Source organism: Diabrotica virgifera, chromosome 2, assembly GCF_917563875.1.
Source record: "Diabrotica virgifera virgifera chromosome 2, PGI_DIABVI_V3a".
Classification (NCBI taxonomy): domain Eukaryota; kingdom Metazoa; phylum Arthropoda; class Insecta; order Coleoptera; family Chrysomelidae; genus Diabrotica; species Diabrotica virgifera.
Window position 1 is genome coordinate 78,883,119 of NC_065444.1, and position 19,504 is coordinate 78,902,622.

The following is a 19,504-nucleotide window of genomic DNA, read 5'->3' on the forward strand; positions in this document are numbered from 1 at the left end:
GTTTTATGGAAATATGCTGGATTTGAAGGAATGAAAGATATTATTAAATTAGAAATATAATAATTGAGAATGTCCACAACGTGGTTTATCAACTCAAATGAAAGATGTAACATTCAACACACGTTGCGTAGCCAACACAAATTCTGAGCAGTGTCAAAATGATAAAGTAAATATCCCCAGTTGTAACTAAAATCGAAATGAATAAGAATCGCTAGCGATTGCGCCAGTCATGGAGTAGTCGCTTTTAAGTTTCGACATCGAAATGAAATAGAATCGGGCTCTTATCTCTGAGACCTTGTCCATCTTTAGATCAAGATGATGATCTTGAGATTGAAAAGTGAATGCGGTGGACAAGTCTTTGAGGAATCATACGTTCTAGGTGACCATAAAACATCATTCTCCGTTTTCTCATGTTGGTAACAATGTCTTCCAAGTGTTCAATGCAACAGAATTGTCCATTACTGAACAGCAACAATAATGTCAATACATTTCAGTGGTTTAGTAGTTGTAGCAGATCTTCTTCTTCTAAGATCAGGCAAGACTCGTTAGCCTCTGCCACTTGGTCATAAGACCTTTGTACCATACCGTTTTTTTTTTCTTAAACTCTAATAGATTCTGTGGCCTCAACGAAGGCCAACAGTTTTCTTATTGGTAGTTTTAGGATCTCTTCTGGTTCAAAACTCAGTTGACCACTGCATTCCTGCTTTACATCACTTAGCACAATGCAATGGAATAGTATGTGTATGGCAGCCTCTTCTTCCATTTCGCACTTTCTGCACCATGGTTTATTCACCTTACCTAGTTTGTATAGGTGGTTTCTTAAACGGCAATGTCCAGTCACCATTTCAGTGACCGTTTGATCTCTCGTTTATTGAGGTTCATCAAACTGTATTCAATATTCTTGAATATTTTTTTAGTCTGGATTTGCCTTTGAGTGGCTCTCCATTTCTTTTGATGATTCCTTATCCGCCATTTCGGAACCTCGTTTTTCGTAGTATCTTTAGTGATGCCACAGAAAGGTTCTGGGCTTTCAAAAGTTTCTCGCGAGCCTTTTTTGCCAACATATCTGCTCGTTCGTTCCCATGCACCCCTTCATGACCCGACACCCATATTAAAGACACTTTATTGTCTTTTGCCAGGTTGTTGAGGAGATCCTTGCAGTTTCTGGTATATTTAAAAGTCTTGCAAATGCTTTTTATTATTCGATAAGGTAGAGAAACACGCTGATCTTATTAATGGTAGAATATACATACACCTAAAATTTACAAATAATGACATTAAATAAACAAAAAATGAAGACCTATTATCGTCGCAGTTACAGACGAAACGCCAGGAAAAATCGCCTAAACAATGGCCCCTAAACCCGAAAAACAACGCATCATTACAACTTTCGTAACATTTGATTGATAAAATTGTTTAAACGGAAATATCCAATAAACTATTCTTTCAAATTTATAAGAAAAAACGTAAAACAGCCAAAAACTCACAACAACATAAGAGTGAGAGCTCTGAAAAACCTTTCTTTACCTGTCTCTAGGCCTATCATGGTTTGGTAATGAGAAGAATGCTTCGACTGCAGCTAGAAGTCGTTCGCTAGGTGGTGCTGGCGGTGGCAACCTAATATCTTTAGGATCTAACGGTTTATATGTCGTTTCTTCCAACTAGAATAAGTGTGTCAAAATACCATTACGCAATTCAGAACACAGAACAAGAGATGTTAGTGCATTCATAGTCGAAAAGAATATTTAACGGGTCTTTTTAAATACAAATATATTTTTATGCGACAGGATATTTGTTAAATTTACCGGCGTTTTACAGAAAACTTTAGATCACTTTTATAAGCTAAAAGGACTTTATATCGTCTGTGTCCTAATATAACAGGCAGGAATTGTCATTCACTCTATTTTGATTTGCCGTTGGTTGTTACTGACGAATTCTTTGTCTCATGAAATTTGTTAACCCTTTCAGCCCCACTTTTGTTACTTAACCCGCGAGCAGTCGCGCCGTTAGAAAAATCTAACATTTTATCCTTTTTCGCGATAACTTGATGAAAAATTTTGCAACATAATTTTCCACTCGTAAGTGCCTCGAGGAAGGGTGTAGTAATGCGTAGGCTTTTTTTCTTCTTCTTTTTGTGGAATTTATGGCTTTGGGGAGAGCTAATTAGCTTTAATAATTTTAGAAATAATATTTCTAACTTGTTCTTGTAAATAAAAATACCTACTGTAAAATAAAAAATTGTTGTAAATTCGTATTATGAGATCAAATCTAACACGCGACTGTTCACGTTACAGAAGTGAGCGCGACTGCTCCCGGGTTAAATAAACGGAGTTAAAATCGTAATTTCTGAGCTTTTTTGTATGTAATTCGGTTACGCAAACAGGTTTCAGAAGATTTTTTTCTTAGATTTGACATTGACAGATGGTACATATATATCCCAATGGTAACCTATGAAAATAAGATCCAAGTGTTGTCTCTGTCTCATATTTTTTGTCGCTGTCGTCATTAGTCTCAAAACAGTCCGATTCACTTTCAATATCTGAAAGCTTATCGGCTAAAGATTGAAGTTCCTTTTCAGAAAGCCCTCGTTTGGACATACTGCAAAAACCCAATGGGTTAAATATGTCCCGCTTAAAAATAGCACTGGGACGTTATTGTCCCACTAGGATTATTCCTAGAAAATCAGGAATATTTCTATCAAAATACTATACCATATTATTAGAATATCATTACTAATATAAATGCAGAAAAACATTCATATACTGTTCAAAAATCTCGATGAAAATGGTAAAAAGCGAATATAAACGCATTAAAACGTCGAGAGCTTGTGAAAATAAATCTGTAACTGACTCCACAAGTCACCCAGTGTTGTCAATTCAGTTTTGTTTTCTTGCTTTTGCACTAATAATACCACTAAAGCAAAACTACGTTTAAATAGGGACGTATGAGCCAGTAAGTATTTTTAAACTTTTAGTGGGACATATTATGTATCCCGAGGGGGCCGAAATGTTAAGTTGCATTTAAATCAAAGCGAACACAAGCGAACGAACGAATCTGTTTTTTTTTAATTATTGTATTTGTACAGTATTGTATTATTGTATTTGAGTTCACACATGTTCCAACCGATGTGGGTAAATCGGCGAATCATCAAAGTAAATTGGTGTCATCTGTATCCGACATTGCGGACGGATCATCAACGAATGCGAACGTTCGTTACAATGTAAACGGTCCTACTTTGTAGAGAACAAATAACCAAGCTAACACCTACTAATTTGTTCCTTCGTTTATGTTCGCTTTGATTTAAATGCACCTTTAGACCCAGCGCATACATACAACTTTTTAGTCGAACAACTATTTAGTCGAATCGTGACGGTATTGCGATTTGTTCTCGGCTAAACTATTTAGCTGTGTAGGGTGCGCATACATTCGATATTTGCATTGGCGATTTCAGTGTATCATCATGTCGTATAACAAAAAAGGACTTACTTGTGCATTACTGTACGTGGAAGATGATAATGAAAAAAAAAAAGGAAAATTTCACACGATACATTGCAATTTTAAGACTCACTAAGTTTGATCAATTACAACTAAGTTTGATCAATTAAGCGAACCGAGCTTCAATGAAATTATTTTATTAATTGCTCCTGACAATAATAATATACTAAATACTTAGACTTAACACGTTGATCGCCATAATGATAATATTTTTTGCCTTTTCCCAGGCCAATTTATTTTTTTCGTTTAAAACGCATAAAAATGCAGTACAAAAACAACGCATTTCTTAAATATAGCAAAATTTCTTTCTAAACATGATTTTGTTAAGCTGAGGCCATGCGATGCACACGTGCCTCGCAAGAATAAACCTGCGTATTGTAGCGGTATGGGTCTAACCAGTGTATTATTTAGTTCGCATCAAGTTGTTATCGCAGTAAAATTGAGAAAAATGGGTGATTATGAAAAAAATCAAAGTAAACTACAAAAACTAATGGATGACATGTTGTCAGATGAAGAGGTGTTTGAGTATTCATCGGAAAGTTATATCGCAAGTAGTTATTATTTAGATTCATCCAATTATTCTTCATCACCTGTTCAAAAAAAAAAAGAAGAAAAAATAGGTACTCAACGTTTCTAATAACTCTAATAGCATAGATCAACCCAGTACATCATTTGCAGTACAAATCGAAAGCGTTGAACAAGAAAAGCATGCTGGCAACATGGAAACTAATCCTGTTAGCAGTCCTACGAATCTAATAGATGAAACTATGAAACAATTGAAAGTGTTATCAGAAACTTTTTTTAGTGGAATAGTGATACAGGTGATGAAATACCTAGTGCTTCTACAGTGTTGAAGTGGAATGAGCTAACCGGGGATAATTTGAAACATTTCACTGTTTTCCAGCAAGGGTTGAATATAAATGAAAATCTCTGAGGTATGCATGATAACCAGCCTATTGATTTTTTTTAGTGTTTGTGGATGACGATATTATGAATTTGATGGTACAAGAAACCAATAAATACGCTTCGCAAAAAGCAGAAAGAACCAATTTACTTCAAGCTCGGATTCGACAATGGAAGGATACTACTACTGAGAAATTGAAAATATTTTTGGGTATACAGATTTGGATGGGATTAGTTCAGATGCCTAGTGAGACATCCTATTGGAGTAAGAATATCTTATATTCAAACGAAATAAAATCGTTAATGTCCAGAAACCGATTTGAGCTCCTCTTGAGCCACTGGCATTTTTCTGATAATGAAAGTACAGATACTTCACACAGTTTTTACAAAATCAAACCCCTTCTAAATCATATCAGTCAAAAATTTCAAAACGCAGTAACTCCTTCACGTAATGTTTGCGTAGACGAAACCCTCGTGCCTTTTCGAGGACGTCTTAGTTTTCTACAATATATAAAAAAACAAAAGACACAAGTTTGGGGTAAAAGTTTTCAAACTTTGTCTTGAACAAGGTTACACGTATGATTTCAAAATATATTGTGGGACAGAAAAAAATACTACTTCTGACAGCGTACCAACATCGATTGTTATGGGGTTTTGCAAAAATTTATTAGATAGTGGTCGAACCATATTTGTGGATAACTATTATACCAGTATCGAACTTGCTCACAAATTGCTGGACAGACAAACTCATCTGGTCGGCACCTTAAGAAAAAATCGGAAAGGAATCCCAAAAGACAGTACAAAAGAATTAAAAACAGGCGAAGTTATTGCCAAGGAAAGTGATTCTGGAGTGGTGATACTGAGGTGGTGTGATAAACGTGAAGTTTTGATGCTGACAACAAAACACAAAAATAAGATGGTTACTGTAAAGTCCAAAAATGGAACTGAAAAGGAAAAACCAACAGCTATTAGAGACTATAACCAAAACAAAAGTTTCATTGATCGCTCTGATCAACTAAACGCCTACTCTTCTTGCCTCAGACGTAGCCTCAAGTGGTATCGCAAATTGGCAATAGAAATTCTTCTAGGTTCAACTATCGTAAACGCGTTTATACTATATAAACAGTTTACTGGTAAAAATATCACAATTACCCAATTTAGAGAAGATATTGCCAAACACTTGCTAAATATAACCTCAAGAGAAAATCCTCCATTGGTAGAGAGCCATCACATTCAGGAAGTGAACACTACTAGTAGACGTAGATGCTCAAATTGCTACAAGAACATGTCCGAACAACACGGTATAAAATACGCCACGTCTAAGGCTACTATGTCGCGTTATAAATGTATACAGTGCGATAAATTTTATTGTATACCTTTAGCTTTACTTCTGTTCATATGTGCAAATTACGAGTATAAAGACTGCAAAATACTGATTTCTTACGTTTTATTTTTTATTTTATTGTTGGAATACAAATTTTGTGTTTATGTATAAATCTAAGCGAATATATTTTATTTAATATATTTTCAAATTTATTCTGTTTATTTTTCAAATAAAATAATATTTTGTTGTCTAAATTCATTGATTTTTTAGTTACCTAACAAACTACATTACAACAGTAAAAAGAATAAAATACATAAAACAAAAATATTTATTATGGTATGACATTGTGACATTCAACCCTTAATCAAATCGTATATATTCGGGTCCAGGGCCAGGCCAGCTAACTTAATTTGTTCATTGGGCCATCTACTCTTATTTCTCATAACATTTCTACTCAAACGTGAAGCAATTCTGTGCAGCGCGGCTTGGAGTAAAACATTACATGCGAGACATATGTGTGCGGCGCGGCCTGTTGTGAATACCACACATGGCGATCAACGTGTTAATAGTGTTTGACTTTGTAATAGGTTAATAAATCTTAATTATCAATATGCTCAAAATAAATCCAAATGGACTATTGGCGTTCTTTCCCAGTACCCTTCAAATATTATTAGGAGAATAAATGTCTTTATTTTTATTTATTCGCTCCGTGCCTGACTGACGCGATACCTAACGTAGTCGCCTGAAATTTTCGGCGAATACAATTTGATGTTAAACATATGATACACATATGAGATATTTAACATTAATGTAATATTTTTATTTACCATTTTTGATAAAATTTATTATACAAACAATAAGTTCAAGTGTCAAATAAACGTCAAATTAAAAAAACGGATATTTGAAAGTTCTTTGAAGAAAATATCAAATTTAAAGGTTTTTCTTCACTTTTTCGTTATAGTTTAGTTGTCGGTGTTAACATTAATTAAGTGTACATCGAAAGCAATTAGGCAATTAGCTGGGTCTATTGAACTATTACTTTTGTGGTGTGTATGTAACACAAAATGGAAATAGATAGAAAGTCAGTAAGAAAATATAAAAATAAATAATAAAAATCAAAACGGCAATAATAAGGTAAGCGAAATATCTATTGAAAAAAATTATTATTTAATCATTACTCGCCAAAGTTGTCATATTTCACCGTTACGGGCGCTGGCATAGTTTCGTGTATCCCCACCATGGTCACGCACGGAGCTCATAGGGACCAGGTCATAAACGTACCTAACAATACAAATATGGTATTTACAGAATAAAAATATATATAAAATGTTAGACACCCTTTATACCAATAGGTACACGAGAATGTTTGATTTAAACGACACAAACAAAACTGTAAAAGAATGAGGGAATATAAAAGAACAAAACAACTGTATAGAAGAATTCTGTACTGTTTTTGTCCGTCTCTACTCCCAACTGAACGATCGTCAAAAAACTGTTGAGTCGAGTGTATGTGCGAAGCCATCTAACGCCATGGAAATTGAGCTGCTTATCGATAGCTGTGCGACTTTTCAGTCAAAAGGCAATCGAGGAGCTCTTTTGATTTTTTTGTCGAGCGACTATCGAGTTGACAGTATGCGCACTTTAATATATTCCTACAGACTTATGATCAAGGACCGGATTAAATGCAATCTGCATTTTTTGCATATTTTTGCATTTTTTTGATAAATTAGAAAATGTGTCATTTTTTCAAACATTTTAAACATTTTGCATTTTTTCTTGATAAATTCAGAAAAGTTGCATTAATTCGATATTTTAAATCTCAAAGGTTCACTTTCACTTCCAATTAAAAAACTATCAGTCGTAAATTCAATAACTGTGTATGATCCATTTCTTAAGAAAAATGTTTAAATCAGGTAATGTTCTTATTCTATTATCTATTTTTAATCCCTAATATAACTTGGTCGGTAGGACAACAATTAGTTGACATAGGTTGTAAAAACCTGTTTGCTCTTTGTAGGGGGATAAGCTGGTACAGAAATTTAGATTTTAATATTTGTTTATAAAAGCTGAAGTTCATTTCGTGTTTTGATTCGCAGTGCGTTGTTGCGTATTATTTTTGACATATAGTTTAAATTGAGTAACGAATAATTTTTTCGCCAAAATGCCGAAAGTGACAAGTATTAAACATTTGTGGATAAAGGCGCATCCAGAGCTTTCATGGGACGGAGGTAATTTATTTTGCTCAGCGTGCACAAAAATTGTAAGTACCTACCTATTACCTACCATTATTCTAATTTAATTTATAATGCCTAATAGTCCAAAAGATTATTAATGTTGCATTTTAATATTACATTTTTCATAAAGGCTCTTGCATATTTTTCACAAATCAATTGCATTAAAATGCGCATTTTTTACATTTTTTGGTGCATTTTTCCGGTCCTTGCTTATTATACACAACTAAATAGTTGTTCGACTAAAAGTTGTATGTATGCGGTGGGCCTTAGGAAACGCTTAAGCAGTAATCGTCGATTCAATATCAATGTTATCCTAGATCAATAGAATGATGACCTATACGAACTATTGATATTAACAAAGAAGTGAGATATTAACAACATTTTAGACGACTTCAATGACAAAATGCTTCTAATTAAGGCGCCCCAATTTGAAAAATCTAGATAGAAAATGTTATTAAACAATTAACAACCAGCAAAGGTCCAGGAATAGACGAAGTATACTTTAAAATACTTAAATAGTCTTGATCTCTTAGTAACGGATCAAATTAAAATTATTAAAACAACAAACGAGGAAGTGGTTCAGGTACTTCCAAAAATAAAGAAAGGAAAATCAGTGGGACCAGATGATATCACTGGGATAGTGTGGAGAGCATTAGGAGAGACAGGAGCAAGTTGGCTAACAGGTTTATTTATTAGAATTTTGGAAGTTGGACAAATGTCAGATGAATAAAGAAGCAGTATATTAGTACCTGTTTACAAAAACAAGGGATATATAGAACAATATAAAAACTACAGGGCCATAAAACTACTTAGTCTCACTATGAAAATATGGGAAAGAATAATATATGGGGATACATGAATAAACTGAAATATCTGATGATCAATTTGGCTTTACGCAGGGTAGATCAACAATAGATGCAATTTTCATTATAAGGCAGTTGATGGAAAATACAGGAATAAAGAAACATACGCTCATATGGCATTCATCTTAAGAAAGCATATAGAGTTCCTTGAGAGATTCTGTGGTGGGCACTCAATAAAAAAGGAGTCCCCGGTTAATATGTAAAGATTGTGAGAGATATAATATATGAGGGGGCAAAAACTAGTGTTAGGGCAGATGTGGAAGAGACTGATAAATTTCACGTGAAAGTAGGATTGCACCAAAGCTCGATGCTTAGTCCTTTTATTCTCATTAGTTTTAGATCAGATAACAGCGAAACTGTAGGGTAACACTTCCTGGTGCTTAATGTATGCTGATGATGTAGGATTAGTAGAAAATAGTGAAAGCGAACAAAAATTGGAACAGTGAAGACAAGCTCTTGAGGAAAAAGGTTTATTACTACAAATAAAATGATATCTTTGGATGGTGAAATGATTGTGAAAAGAAATAGTTTTAAGCACCTATGTAGTATCGGTATTACAGAGTACAAAGTAATAGGAAAATAGATGGAAAGGCATGCAGTAGATGATGGGTTGGATAAATGAAGTGGAAGGAAGCGAGTGGTGTGTTGTGTGACAGAAAAAATCTAATGAAGCTGAAAGGAAAATTCGATAGAACAGCCATTAGACCGGCTATGATGTACGGAACTGAACGTTGGGTGTAAAAAAAAGAGGAACAAAAAGGGTAAAATTCAAAATGGGTATTTTGGGAGGAAATCTTGGGGTGGCACCAATTGATGCCAAAATGATAGAGCATAGGTTTGGTCATAGATAGAGATGGTTTGGTTTCAACGTCGAGACGGTAATCACCCAATACGAAAAATTGCTGAACTGCAGGTTCAACGGAACTATTCTTCTTTAAGAGACTCTTCTTCCCCTTTATTTATCAAAAAATTCATAACTTACGTTTATAGGTTACGATTAAGCTCCAATATTTTTGTCCGTTAAAGTTTTCCTTGGACATCTCCGCTTATTATCTCTCAATCAGATAAAAAATTGCTCTCCCGATTTTGTACGAACATTGCAATTGACGGCTTTCACAGAGTCTCAAACGAAAACGCCCTAGTTTGGATTTTGCGACCATAAAAAATTTGATTTCGTTGATAGACTGTAGAATATTAGTATATGTAAAGGAGTAAGACAGGGTTATATATTGTCCCCATACTATTTAACCTTTATTTACAGCTATTCAAGACAGTTCGGAAATCTTTATGAACGAATGAACATTTTAGTAGAGTTCGAGAAAGTCTTAGACCAACTTAATGAATGCTTGTCGAGAATGCCGAATGAAGATTAACTAAAGTAACCAAGAAACACTCTGGGCCAAAATTAACCGCCTAACTTAAACATGGGCAATTTTTGATGTCTCGTAGTTCTTAAACCTGTTGTCCGATTTAAGTGATGTTTTTAATATGTTATAGCCTTATTCTTTAACAATATCGCTGTAATAATAGTGTTGCTAAACAGGTAACTTTTCATTGAATACCGTGTGTACGAATCAAACTGTGTTTTTTTCTCAAGTTCGCATCACCCTGTGGAATATTCTAGCATTTATAAAATACTGAAATTAAAACCCAACGATGGCCTCGTGATTTCTCAACATTCTGTGTTTTGATTCATTCGCTTATGTTGGGCCATACAAAAGTTAGACACTTTAACAACTAGCCATGTTAATATGACGGCTCATATTACCCGTATGCGTGCCAATGGTGAATATTAAATTCTTAATTGTATGTCAAAAAATGTGCAATAACTACGTCTTAAAACCCACCAAATTTCATTTGCATATCTCAACCGGTTTTAAAACAATAAATAAATCGTCAGAAGCATTTGCGGACATACGTTTATAAATGTTTCATGCAGAATTACCCCTTAAAGTTTGCCATACTTATTTAAAAATACCCTGTATTGATGAAAAACATGGCTAGTTGTTAAAGTACCTAACTTTTTTATGATCCAACATAAGCGAATGAATCAAAAAACAGAATGTCGAGAAAACATATTCTATTTTAGAATTTCAGTATTTTATACAGCAGAGATCAACATCCTTAAAAACAAAAGATGTCCACAACATCTTAAGACCAAGGTATACCGATTGAGAAATTTCTCATGGTTGGTATGGACCTTTAATGAGAGCGACCAAGAGCGACAATGTATTTATTATACATTTAAAAGGGGCTAGAAGATATACGCCGGCAAAACGAGGTAGCGCCAACAACCCATTTCTTGTTGTAGGTAGGGCTTTGTCAGCACAGCGTTGCCAAAGTAGATTTGAAAAAGAAAATAACAAAGTCGAAAAAAATTATAATATTTAACTTTTTGTAAACGAATATAATAAACAAATTATTTAAAAGAAAAAAACTTAAGTAAAAAAATATTGTTTTCACCCAGTTTAAAAAAGTGGGTGAAAAAGGTTGAATTATATTTCAACGTTTTCACATTTTTTTTAAATGGATGAAAACAATATTTTTTTATTTAAGTTTTTTTCTTTAAAAAAATTTGTTTATTATATTCGTTTACAAAAAGTTAAATATTATAATTTATTCTACTTTGTTATTTTCTTTTTTAAATCTACTTTGGCAACGCTGTGCTGAGAAAGCCCTACCTACGACACGAAGTGGGTTGTTGGCGCTACCTCGCTTTGCCGGCGTATATCTTCTAGCCCGTTTTAAATGTATAATAAATACATGTCTCTTTGTCGCTCTCATTAAAGGCCCACACCAACCATGAGAAATTGCTCAATCGGTACAATCAATGCGTACTCCCTGTTCTCACTTATAGTTCCCAAACGTGGACGTTTACAAAAGCAATCATGGACAAAATCATAAAAACGCAAAGAGCAATGGAAAGGCAAATGTTGCAAATAAGACTAATGTATAAAAAGAGAAATGAGTGGATAAGAGAGAAAACCAAAGTTAGGGATGTTAGACAAGAAGTTGCAAAATTGAAATGAAGATTTACCGGACACAACAATTACCGGACAAAAAAAAGACCGATGAAACAAAATTCTTATAAATTGGAGGTCGTGGGAATATAAACGAAGCAGAGGAAGGCCTCAAATGAGATGGGTAGATGATATCATGAAGCACGTGGGCTCTAGGTGGATGACTGTAGCGACAGACAGAGAAGAATGGAAAAGGATTGGGGAGACCTATGTCCAAAGATTGACCGAAGAAGGCTAATTAAATAGATAGAATATTCCATAAGGTGACCATTCACAGGGTGAGAAAAAAACATAGTTTGATTCGTACACCCGGTATACAATGAAAATTTACCTGTTTAGCAACAATATGATTACAGCGATATTGTTAAAGAATAAGGATATATAATATATTAAAAAAATCACTTAAATCGGATAACAGGTTTAGGAAATTCGAGACATCAAAAAAGACCCATTTTTAAGATGGGCGTGTAATTTTGGCCCAGAGTATATTTTTTACCTTGGACTCAAGGTTTCAACAACTTTTAATACAATTTTTGTTGGGTACCCGCTTCAAATATTCTTTTCAACGATTCAAATGTGTAAAAGTAATGTAGAAACACGAAATATCGTTGTGTCTTTTTTAATCAAAAGTATGACAAAAATTAACCAAGCTGCTCATCACTGTGTCTTATCATCAGTCTCACTAAAACAACTTCAAAGCCAACTAAAAAAACGTACCTTGACGAGGGGAACTGTAAGTCCAACCGGTAACTCGTAGTAGGGCGCTGAGGGCATTAGGTCTTCCACGTACGGTTCTGGTGGCGACACAAACCCTGGCGGAGGCTTCGAAAAATCCGGAAGCAACCCCAGCGCCGGAAAATAACCTGGGGGCGGTTGCGAAAACGACATACTCTCTACGCCGTTTTGGTTCAAGTCGGGCGTGGCAGGGAAGACGGGCATGGAAGTGTTGTTGGAAGAGTAGCTTTGAGTCATTCCGTGTTGGTTCATCTGGGAAGGGGGCGGGATCGAAACGTTCATGTCTATATAGTTGTCGTTCTGGTGGGAATTTATCGTCGGAATGGGGAATGCTTGCTGTGGTGTACTGTGGCTCAGGCTCTGTATGGTTTGCTGAAGGCTCTGCTGGATTGTTTCCAAAGGAAGCGTGCTAGAAGGAGCTGCAAAAGAATCTCTCTTTACTATGTATTATCACAAAATATTCATCGGCATTTCTGCATAATATACGTAGGCGGTTCGATAAGTACTTAGCCTCTCCGCCCGATGGCGCCACTGTCGCAAGAGAAATCTACTATCGTTTAATACCGGCGCCCTGCAGTTTATCAACACGACTCTACCTTATCGGTAGAGTCTACGAGAAGTGCACGGTAAATTGAAGGTGTAATTACAAAAAAAAATTATGTATGTCTTTGTACTCACTTTATAAGTACTCAAAAAATTACGGGATCTGGATTCCAATCAGAGCCGGATTTAAGGCAGTGGAGGCCCCTGGGAAGAATTAATGTGGGGCCCTACCTTCTGCCATTAAAAAAATTGTTGTTATAACTATAGTATAGAGTATAGAGCCAACTAGAGGGTTTTCCCTTTTAGAAATTAAAAAGAAATATTGATCTACCTTTATAAATATATTTTTAAATAATAAAAAATACAAGAGCTTTATCTTGTTACAGTAAAATATTAAAAATAAACATAGTAAGATGTAGGATTAAAATCCGGTTACTTTTCGAGATTTTTTAATTGAAAATTCCTTGATTATGTCGGACATGTCTAGTTGCTTTAAGACATTAAAGCTTATGCTCATTATAGAGAGATGATTAAAACGCTCTTGGCCCATCATAGATCGAAGTCGATTTTTAATTTACTTAAATTTTGAGAATGATCTCTCCCCATTGCAAATAGTTAGCATCAGAACTAAATAGACACGAAGTGTCACCACAACGTTTGGAAACGCATCATTAACATTATTTTCTTTTAGCAATCAGTACATTTAAAGTTCTTTACTTATATTTGAGGCCATGAGAGTCAGAGTGGCCTAACTGATTTTAACATTACTTTACATATTCAAAGAACATAGGTAATGATTCTTGGTCAACATAAAACTACTAAAACAATGGGACATTGTTAGCTTCTGATCATTTTCTTTGATTATGTAAAGTAATGTTAAAATCAGTTAGGCCACTCTGGCTCTCATGGCCTCATTTGATGAGCCGATTCCCTCTTTAAATGAATTGAAAAAATCTACCAGCTTGACACCTAGGTTTTCATCTAAATGATTGCTATAAATGTCGGCAAGGTTCAGTGAGTGAGCGTCGATTTCATTGGGAGTTAAATTTTCCAAATAATGTAAAAATCCAAAATTGGAATGAATAGATTCATATGCAGAAAGCCTCTGACATACAGAGGAAATGAAGTGAATAGCGATAAAATTTTTAGTCACAAATTTCTCTGAAGGTGTCGTTTCAGTCTCTGAAATATTCCTTAAAAGAATATAAATTCTTTAAGTGATCTAAGTGCCGCCACTCCTGAATTATGGTCAATATTTGGATGTTAGAGAATACCACTTGTGCTGTTTGTCCTCTCTAAGATTATATTCCAAAATATTGCAAATATTCCTGTTTCCAGTAAATACATTCGATTATACAAACCAATTGCATCGCTACGAGGTTCAAATTTTTGCTCATCGTCTTCTGAAATTTTGGATAATGCTCCTTTCATCTGATTATAACCTTTAACTAGTGCTTTTGCGGCGTCACTTCTAGATGACCATAGTAGTATTTACTCTTTTAGGAACTCAGATTTTAAACATTCGGAACAAGGTGTATCTATATGTAGATGAAGTGAAAAATACATATAGTTCATAATATATAGTCCTTCCGAGAAATCAAAGAATGTTCTGGCAGCAGGACACCACTCAGCTGCAGCTTTTGCAACTAAATTTAGAGAGCAGGCAGCACATGGAATCCACAACGCCAAGATATTATGTTATCTAATTTTAGCCTGAACACCATTGTATTTTCCACTCATACTCATAACTGACGCATTGTCGTAGGACCGCCCCCTGCAGTTTTTCAAATAGATAAATAGCATCTTTTTCCAAGAATGTCATTAGAGAATTAAATATATATTCTGTTTTATGGCCGTGATTTGGAAAAAATATGAGAATCATTTCAACAGGAGTGAAACCTTCCATGTAACGAAATATCACAGTTAATTGATTGACAAAAATTACTCTGTGTGAACAATGTGCTGATTTTTTTAAGTTTGGGGCTTTGTGGGGGCCCCGGGCAGCTGCCCAGCCTGCCCCCCTTAAATCCGGTCCTGATTCCAATGCATATATTTTTTTTATAATTCTCGTATGAAAGTTACGCGTAAAGTTAGGCATATTGATGACAGTTGAGAAACTGCAGGCGACCCGTTTAATACATAATTTGTAGACTACCATGTCAAAATCTCAGCCGAATTTGACTCGTAGTATTGTTTTGACGACGTGTGGAAGCTGACGTGTTTACGAGATTTTAGAAAAATAAAAAAGAGCAATATTGGTAGGTGATTCGATTCTTGTTTTGGAAAGGACATCGTGCAGCGAAATCAAAAAACGCTTGAATGATGTGTACGTTGACTCCTCTGGAACAGTAGGATCAGAAGGAACAGTAGAAACAGTGAACGTTACCACGCGAACGTGCTCCAAGAAGGCCAAGACTTTGCTATCGGCCAGAAAGGTGATGGCCACCGTTTTCTGGGGTAAGGTGTGATCTATATCAACTTCCTGGAAAAAAACAAAACAGTCACAGGGCTAAACTATGCAGAATTATTGGGCCGATTCGACGAGGAATTGCAGAAAAAAACCCCACTTGGCGAAGTGCTCTTTCACCAAGACAACGCATCGGCTCACACCTCCGTCGTCGTCATGGCCAAATTGGTCGAATTGGGATTCCAGAGCAAATCATAGAACTTGTAAATACAGCCACCATGGAGAGCCCTAACGGTCAAAACAACTGCCCTGGACCTATGACATCAGTAGATGACGTTTTAAACAATTTCCTGAGATATCCATACTGACAAAAATAATCAATGCCTGGCTTCTTTTTAGCGTGCCCTATCAAGTCCCCTTGACGTTGGCGATTAACATGGCGAAACTGTCTCTGTCTCGAGCTATTCTAAATAGATCTGTCCACTCCCGGATATTCTTTAACCAATGTTGAATGTCCATGCTTCGACACCAAACAAGAGGACTGACCAAATGTAACATTTAATCATGCGCTTTCGAAGTTGAAGTTGCAAGTTATCATTACAGAAGAATGACCTCATTTTTAAAAATGTCGTGCGGGCTATCTCGATTCTAGATTTTATCTCTTTATCTGGATCTAGTTGTTCAGTAATATGGCAACCAAGATATTTAAAACTGGCTACTCTTTGAATTATATGACCATCAACATATAACCGTGAACCTTGATGGGCCAAACAGCTAAATACCATGTATTTTGTTTTTGAACAGTTTATGTCTAGACCAAACTCTCTTCCCACTGTGTCAATGGCATTTAAAAGGTGTTGTAATCCATTCATATCATCACTTAAAATAACTGTATCGTCTGCATATCTGATTGTATTTATCAGAAGTCCATTAACTTTCTCACCCCATTCCAAATTATGCAGCGCTTCCTTAAATATTCTATCCGAATATAAATTGAATAACAGTGGGGACAGTGTACAACCCTGTCTGACACCTCTTTGTATTTTGCATATTTCTGTTGATTTTCAATTTATGCAAGCTGTCGCTGTTTGATGCCAGTATAATTTTTCTATGATTCGTACATCTTGACTATCAACTCCTTTATCCTTTAATATTTTAATTAATTTGTGATGTTGTACTCGATCAAAGGCCTTCTCATAGTCAATAAATACAGCAAAGACGTATTTCCTTTGATCTCGGCATTTCTGCAATAATACATTTAGTGCAAAGAGTGCGTCCCGGGTTCTCAGTCCATTTCTGAAGCCAAATTGTGTTTCATCCTGGTCTTCTTCACATTTATCTCTGATTCTACTGTGGATGATACGTAGAAAGATTTTCGAAGTGTGGTTCATAAGGCTTATCATTCTATAATCGTTACAGTTTTTCGGACGTTGTTTTTTTGGTAGGGTTATGAATTCGGACTTTAACCAATCTTCAGGGATATCACCAGTCGAATAAACATCATTGAAAAGTTTGACTAGTATTTCAATGTTTTCCTCATTTATGAGCTTTAACATTTCTGTAGGTATGTTGTCAGGACCAACGGCTTTCTTGTTTTTTGCCAATTTTATAGCATGTAGTATTTCTGATTTTAGTATTTCAGGTCCTTCACCTTCATCTAAAGTCTCCAGTTCTTCGCGTCTATCATCATTATACAGTTCATTTATATAATTATACCAGGTAGTTCGAATTTCGTGTTCGTCTATTATCATTTTTCTCGACGAATCGTTTATAGTATGTGGAGTTTTCTTATGATAAAGACTAGCTACTTCTCTAACTTCTTTAAACATATTAAACGTATCATGTTTTCGAATTGGGGTACGATCTGTTATCCCGTCCACCGTATTCTCCAGATTTGGCCCAGTACGACTTTTTTTTGTTTCCAAACTTGAAAAAGTCACTCGCCAGGCAGAAATTTAGAAGAACAGACGAGCAGACCTCGAAAAAACGTATTTTTCAATGGGTTAAAAAGTTGGAGCATCGCTGGGTCAAGTGCATCAAGCAAAAAACAGACTTCAAAAATAAATCACCATTTTTAAAATTTGTAGGCTAACTACTTATCAGACTACCCAAGTAACTATGATGTAATAGAAACAAAAAATTAAATTTATTAGATCATGAATAGTATTCTAATGACAAATATTAGTAAATAGCAAAGGAAACAAAGATGTTGTTTTACAACAAATCTACAAAAAGAAACTTAAAAATTGAATGGTTACCTGCTGGTGGTGTAGGTTGAGCTATTATTAGTTGCTCTAACGTTTGCTTCTGTTGTTGCAGATCCATGATCTGCTGCATGGCATGGCAGACAAAAGCCTGGTGCTGGGCCTGGTACCCATCATACGTGACTTTCGTCTGTTGTGACAAGCTAGAAACTTCCGACTCATATTTAGCTACTTGATCGGCTTGATACTGGGCATAACTCTGTACAGGATTTCTCATTCGTTCTAATGTATCAGCTTTCAAGTAATTTGTTTTCGATTCCCACAGTTTTAACAATTTATCTAGTTTTAGTTTTTGTTCTTTTGTAGCTGTTATGCTGGCATTGCAAAACATAGGAACGACTACTCTTTCTAAGGCTTCTTTAATATCACTGGCATTTTTTCTTGCACTATAATCACCAAAATTAATTAACAATAAAATAGGATTGCGGTTGAATGCTCGAATATATGAATTTTACGAAATAAAAGGCAGATATCGAGCACTGAATTTAATTTAATCTTGCCCAAGTACCTACTTTCGCTCCTAGAGCATCTTCAGGGACATTTCATCAAAAAAGGAAGGTATCCTCGAATGTTATTAATTGTCTGATTGGTGGCAACTTAAATTAACATAATATATCTAACAAATATACTACACGAAGGACAAACAGATAAATTTGAGTGCCGGTAGTTTTGGTACTTCTCCATTTTGAAGATGGAAGTACATTGTACCTCAAATTTATCTGTTTGTCCTTCGTGTAGTGTATTTGTTAGAAATGTTAATTTAAGTTGCCACTAATCATCATCATTCTCTTTGCCTTATCCCTATGCGGGGTCGGCTTCCCTAATTGCATTTCTCCACACAATTCTATCTTGGGTCATATCAATGTTAATCCCCTTTACCAACATGTCCTGCCTTATCGCCTCCCCCCAGGTCTTCCTCTCCTACTCCTTCCAGGAATCTGCACTTTAGCTATTCTTCGTATTGGGTGATTAACGTCTCGACGTTGAACATGACCAAACCATCTTAACCTATGCTCTCTCATTTTGGCATCAATTGGTGCCACACCTAGACTTCCCCTAATATACTTATTTCTAATTTTATCCTTCTTTGTCACTCCACTCATCCATCTAAGCATTCTCATTTCCGCCACATGCATTCGTTGTTCCTCTTTCTTTTTCACTGCCCAACATTCAGTTCCGTACATCATAGCCGGTCTTATGGCTGTTTTATAGAATTTTCCCTTCAGCTTAATTGGAACTTTTCTGTCACAACACACCACTCGCTTCTTTCCACTTCATCCATCCAGCAATAATTCTACTGCATGAATCTCCATCTATTTCTCCATTAGTCTGTAATACCGATCCTAGGTACTTAAAACTATTGCTTTTTACAATCATTTCACCATCCAAAGATACCATTTTATTTGTAGTAGCTCCATCTTTAAATAAACATTCCAAATACTCTGTTTTTGTCATACTAAGTTTTAAACCTTTTTCGTCCAGAGCTTGTCTCCACTGTTCCAGTTTTTGTTCTAAGTCTCTTTCACTATTTCCTACTAACACGACATCATCAGCATACATTAAGCACCATGGAATGTTAACCTGTAGTTTCGCTGTTATCTGGTCCAAAACTAATGAGAATAAATACGGACTAAGCACAGAGCCTTGGTGCAATCCTACTTTCACATGAAATTTATCAGTCTCTCCCACACCTGTCCTAACACTAGTCGTTACTCC

The 19,504-nt window shown here is 35.4% G+C and overlaps 1 protein-coding gene across 1 annotated transcript in view; it reads right to left on the bottom strand.

The window, feature by feature from the left end:
• The window catches only part of LOC114331062 (calcium homeostasis endoplasmic reticulum protein), a 67,802-nt gene that overhangs the window by 27,603 nt on the left and 20,695 nt on the right, over positions 1-19,504 (bottom strand). The window contains exons 5-7 of the mRNA XM_028280538.2: positions 17,783-18,174; positions 12,557-12,993; positions 1,528-1,661 (exon numbers count right to left, since the gene is read on the bottom strand). Of these exons, the coding sequence (XP_028136339.2) occupies positions 1,528-1,661; positions 12,557-12,993; positions 17,783-18,174 (963 nt within the window). The remainder of the gene's footprint in view (positions 1-1,527; positions 1,662-12,556; positions 12,994-17,782; positions 18,175-19,504) is intronic.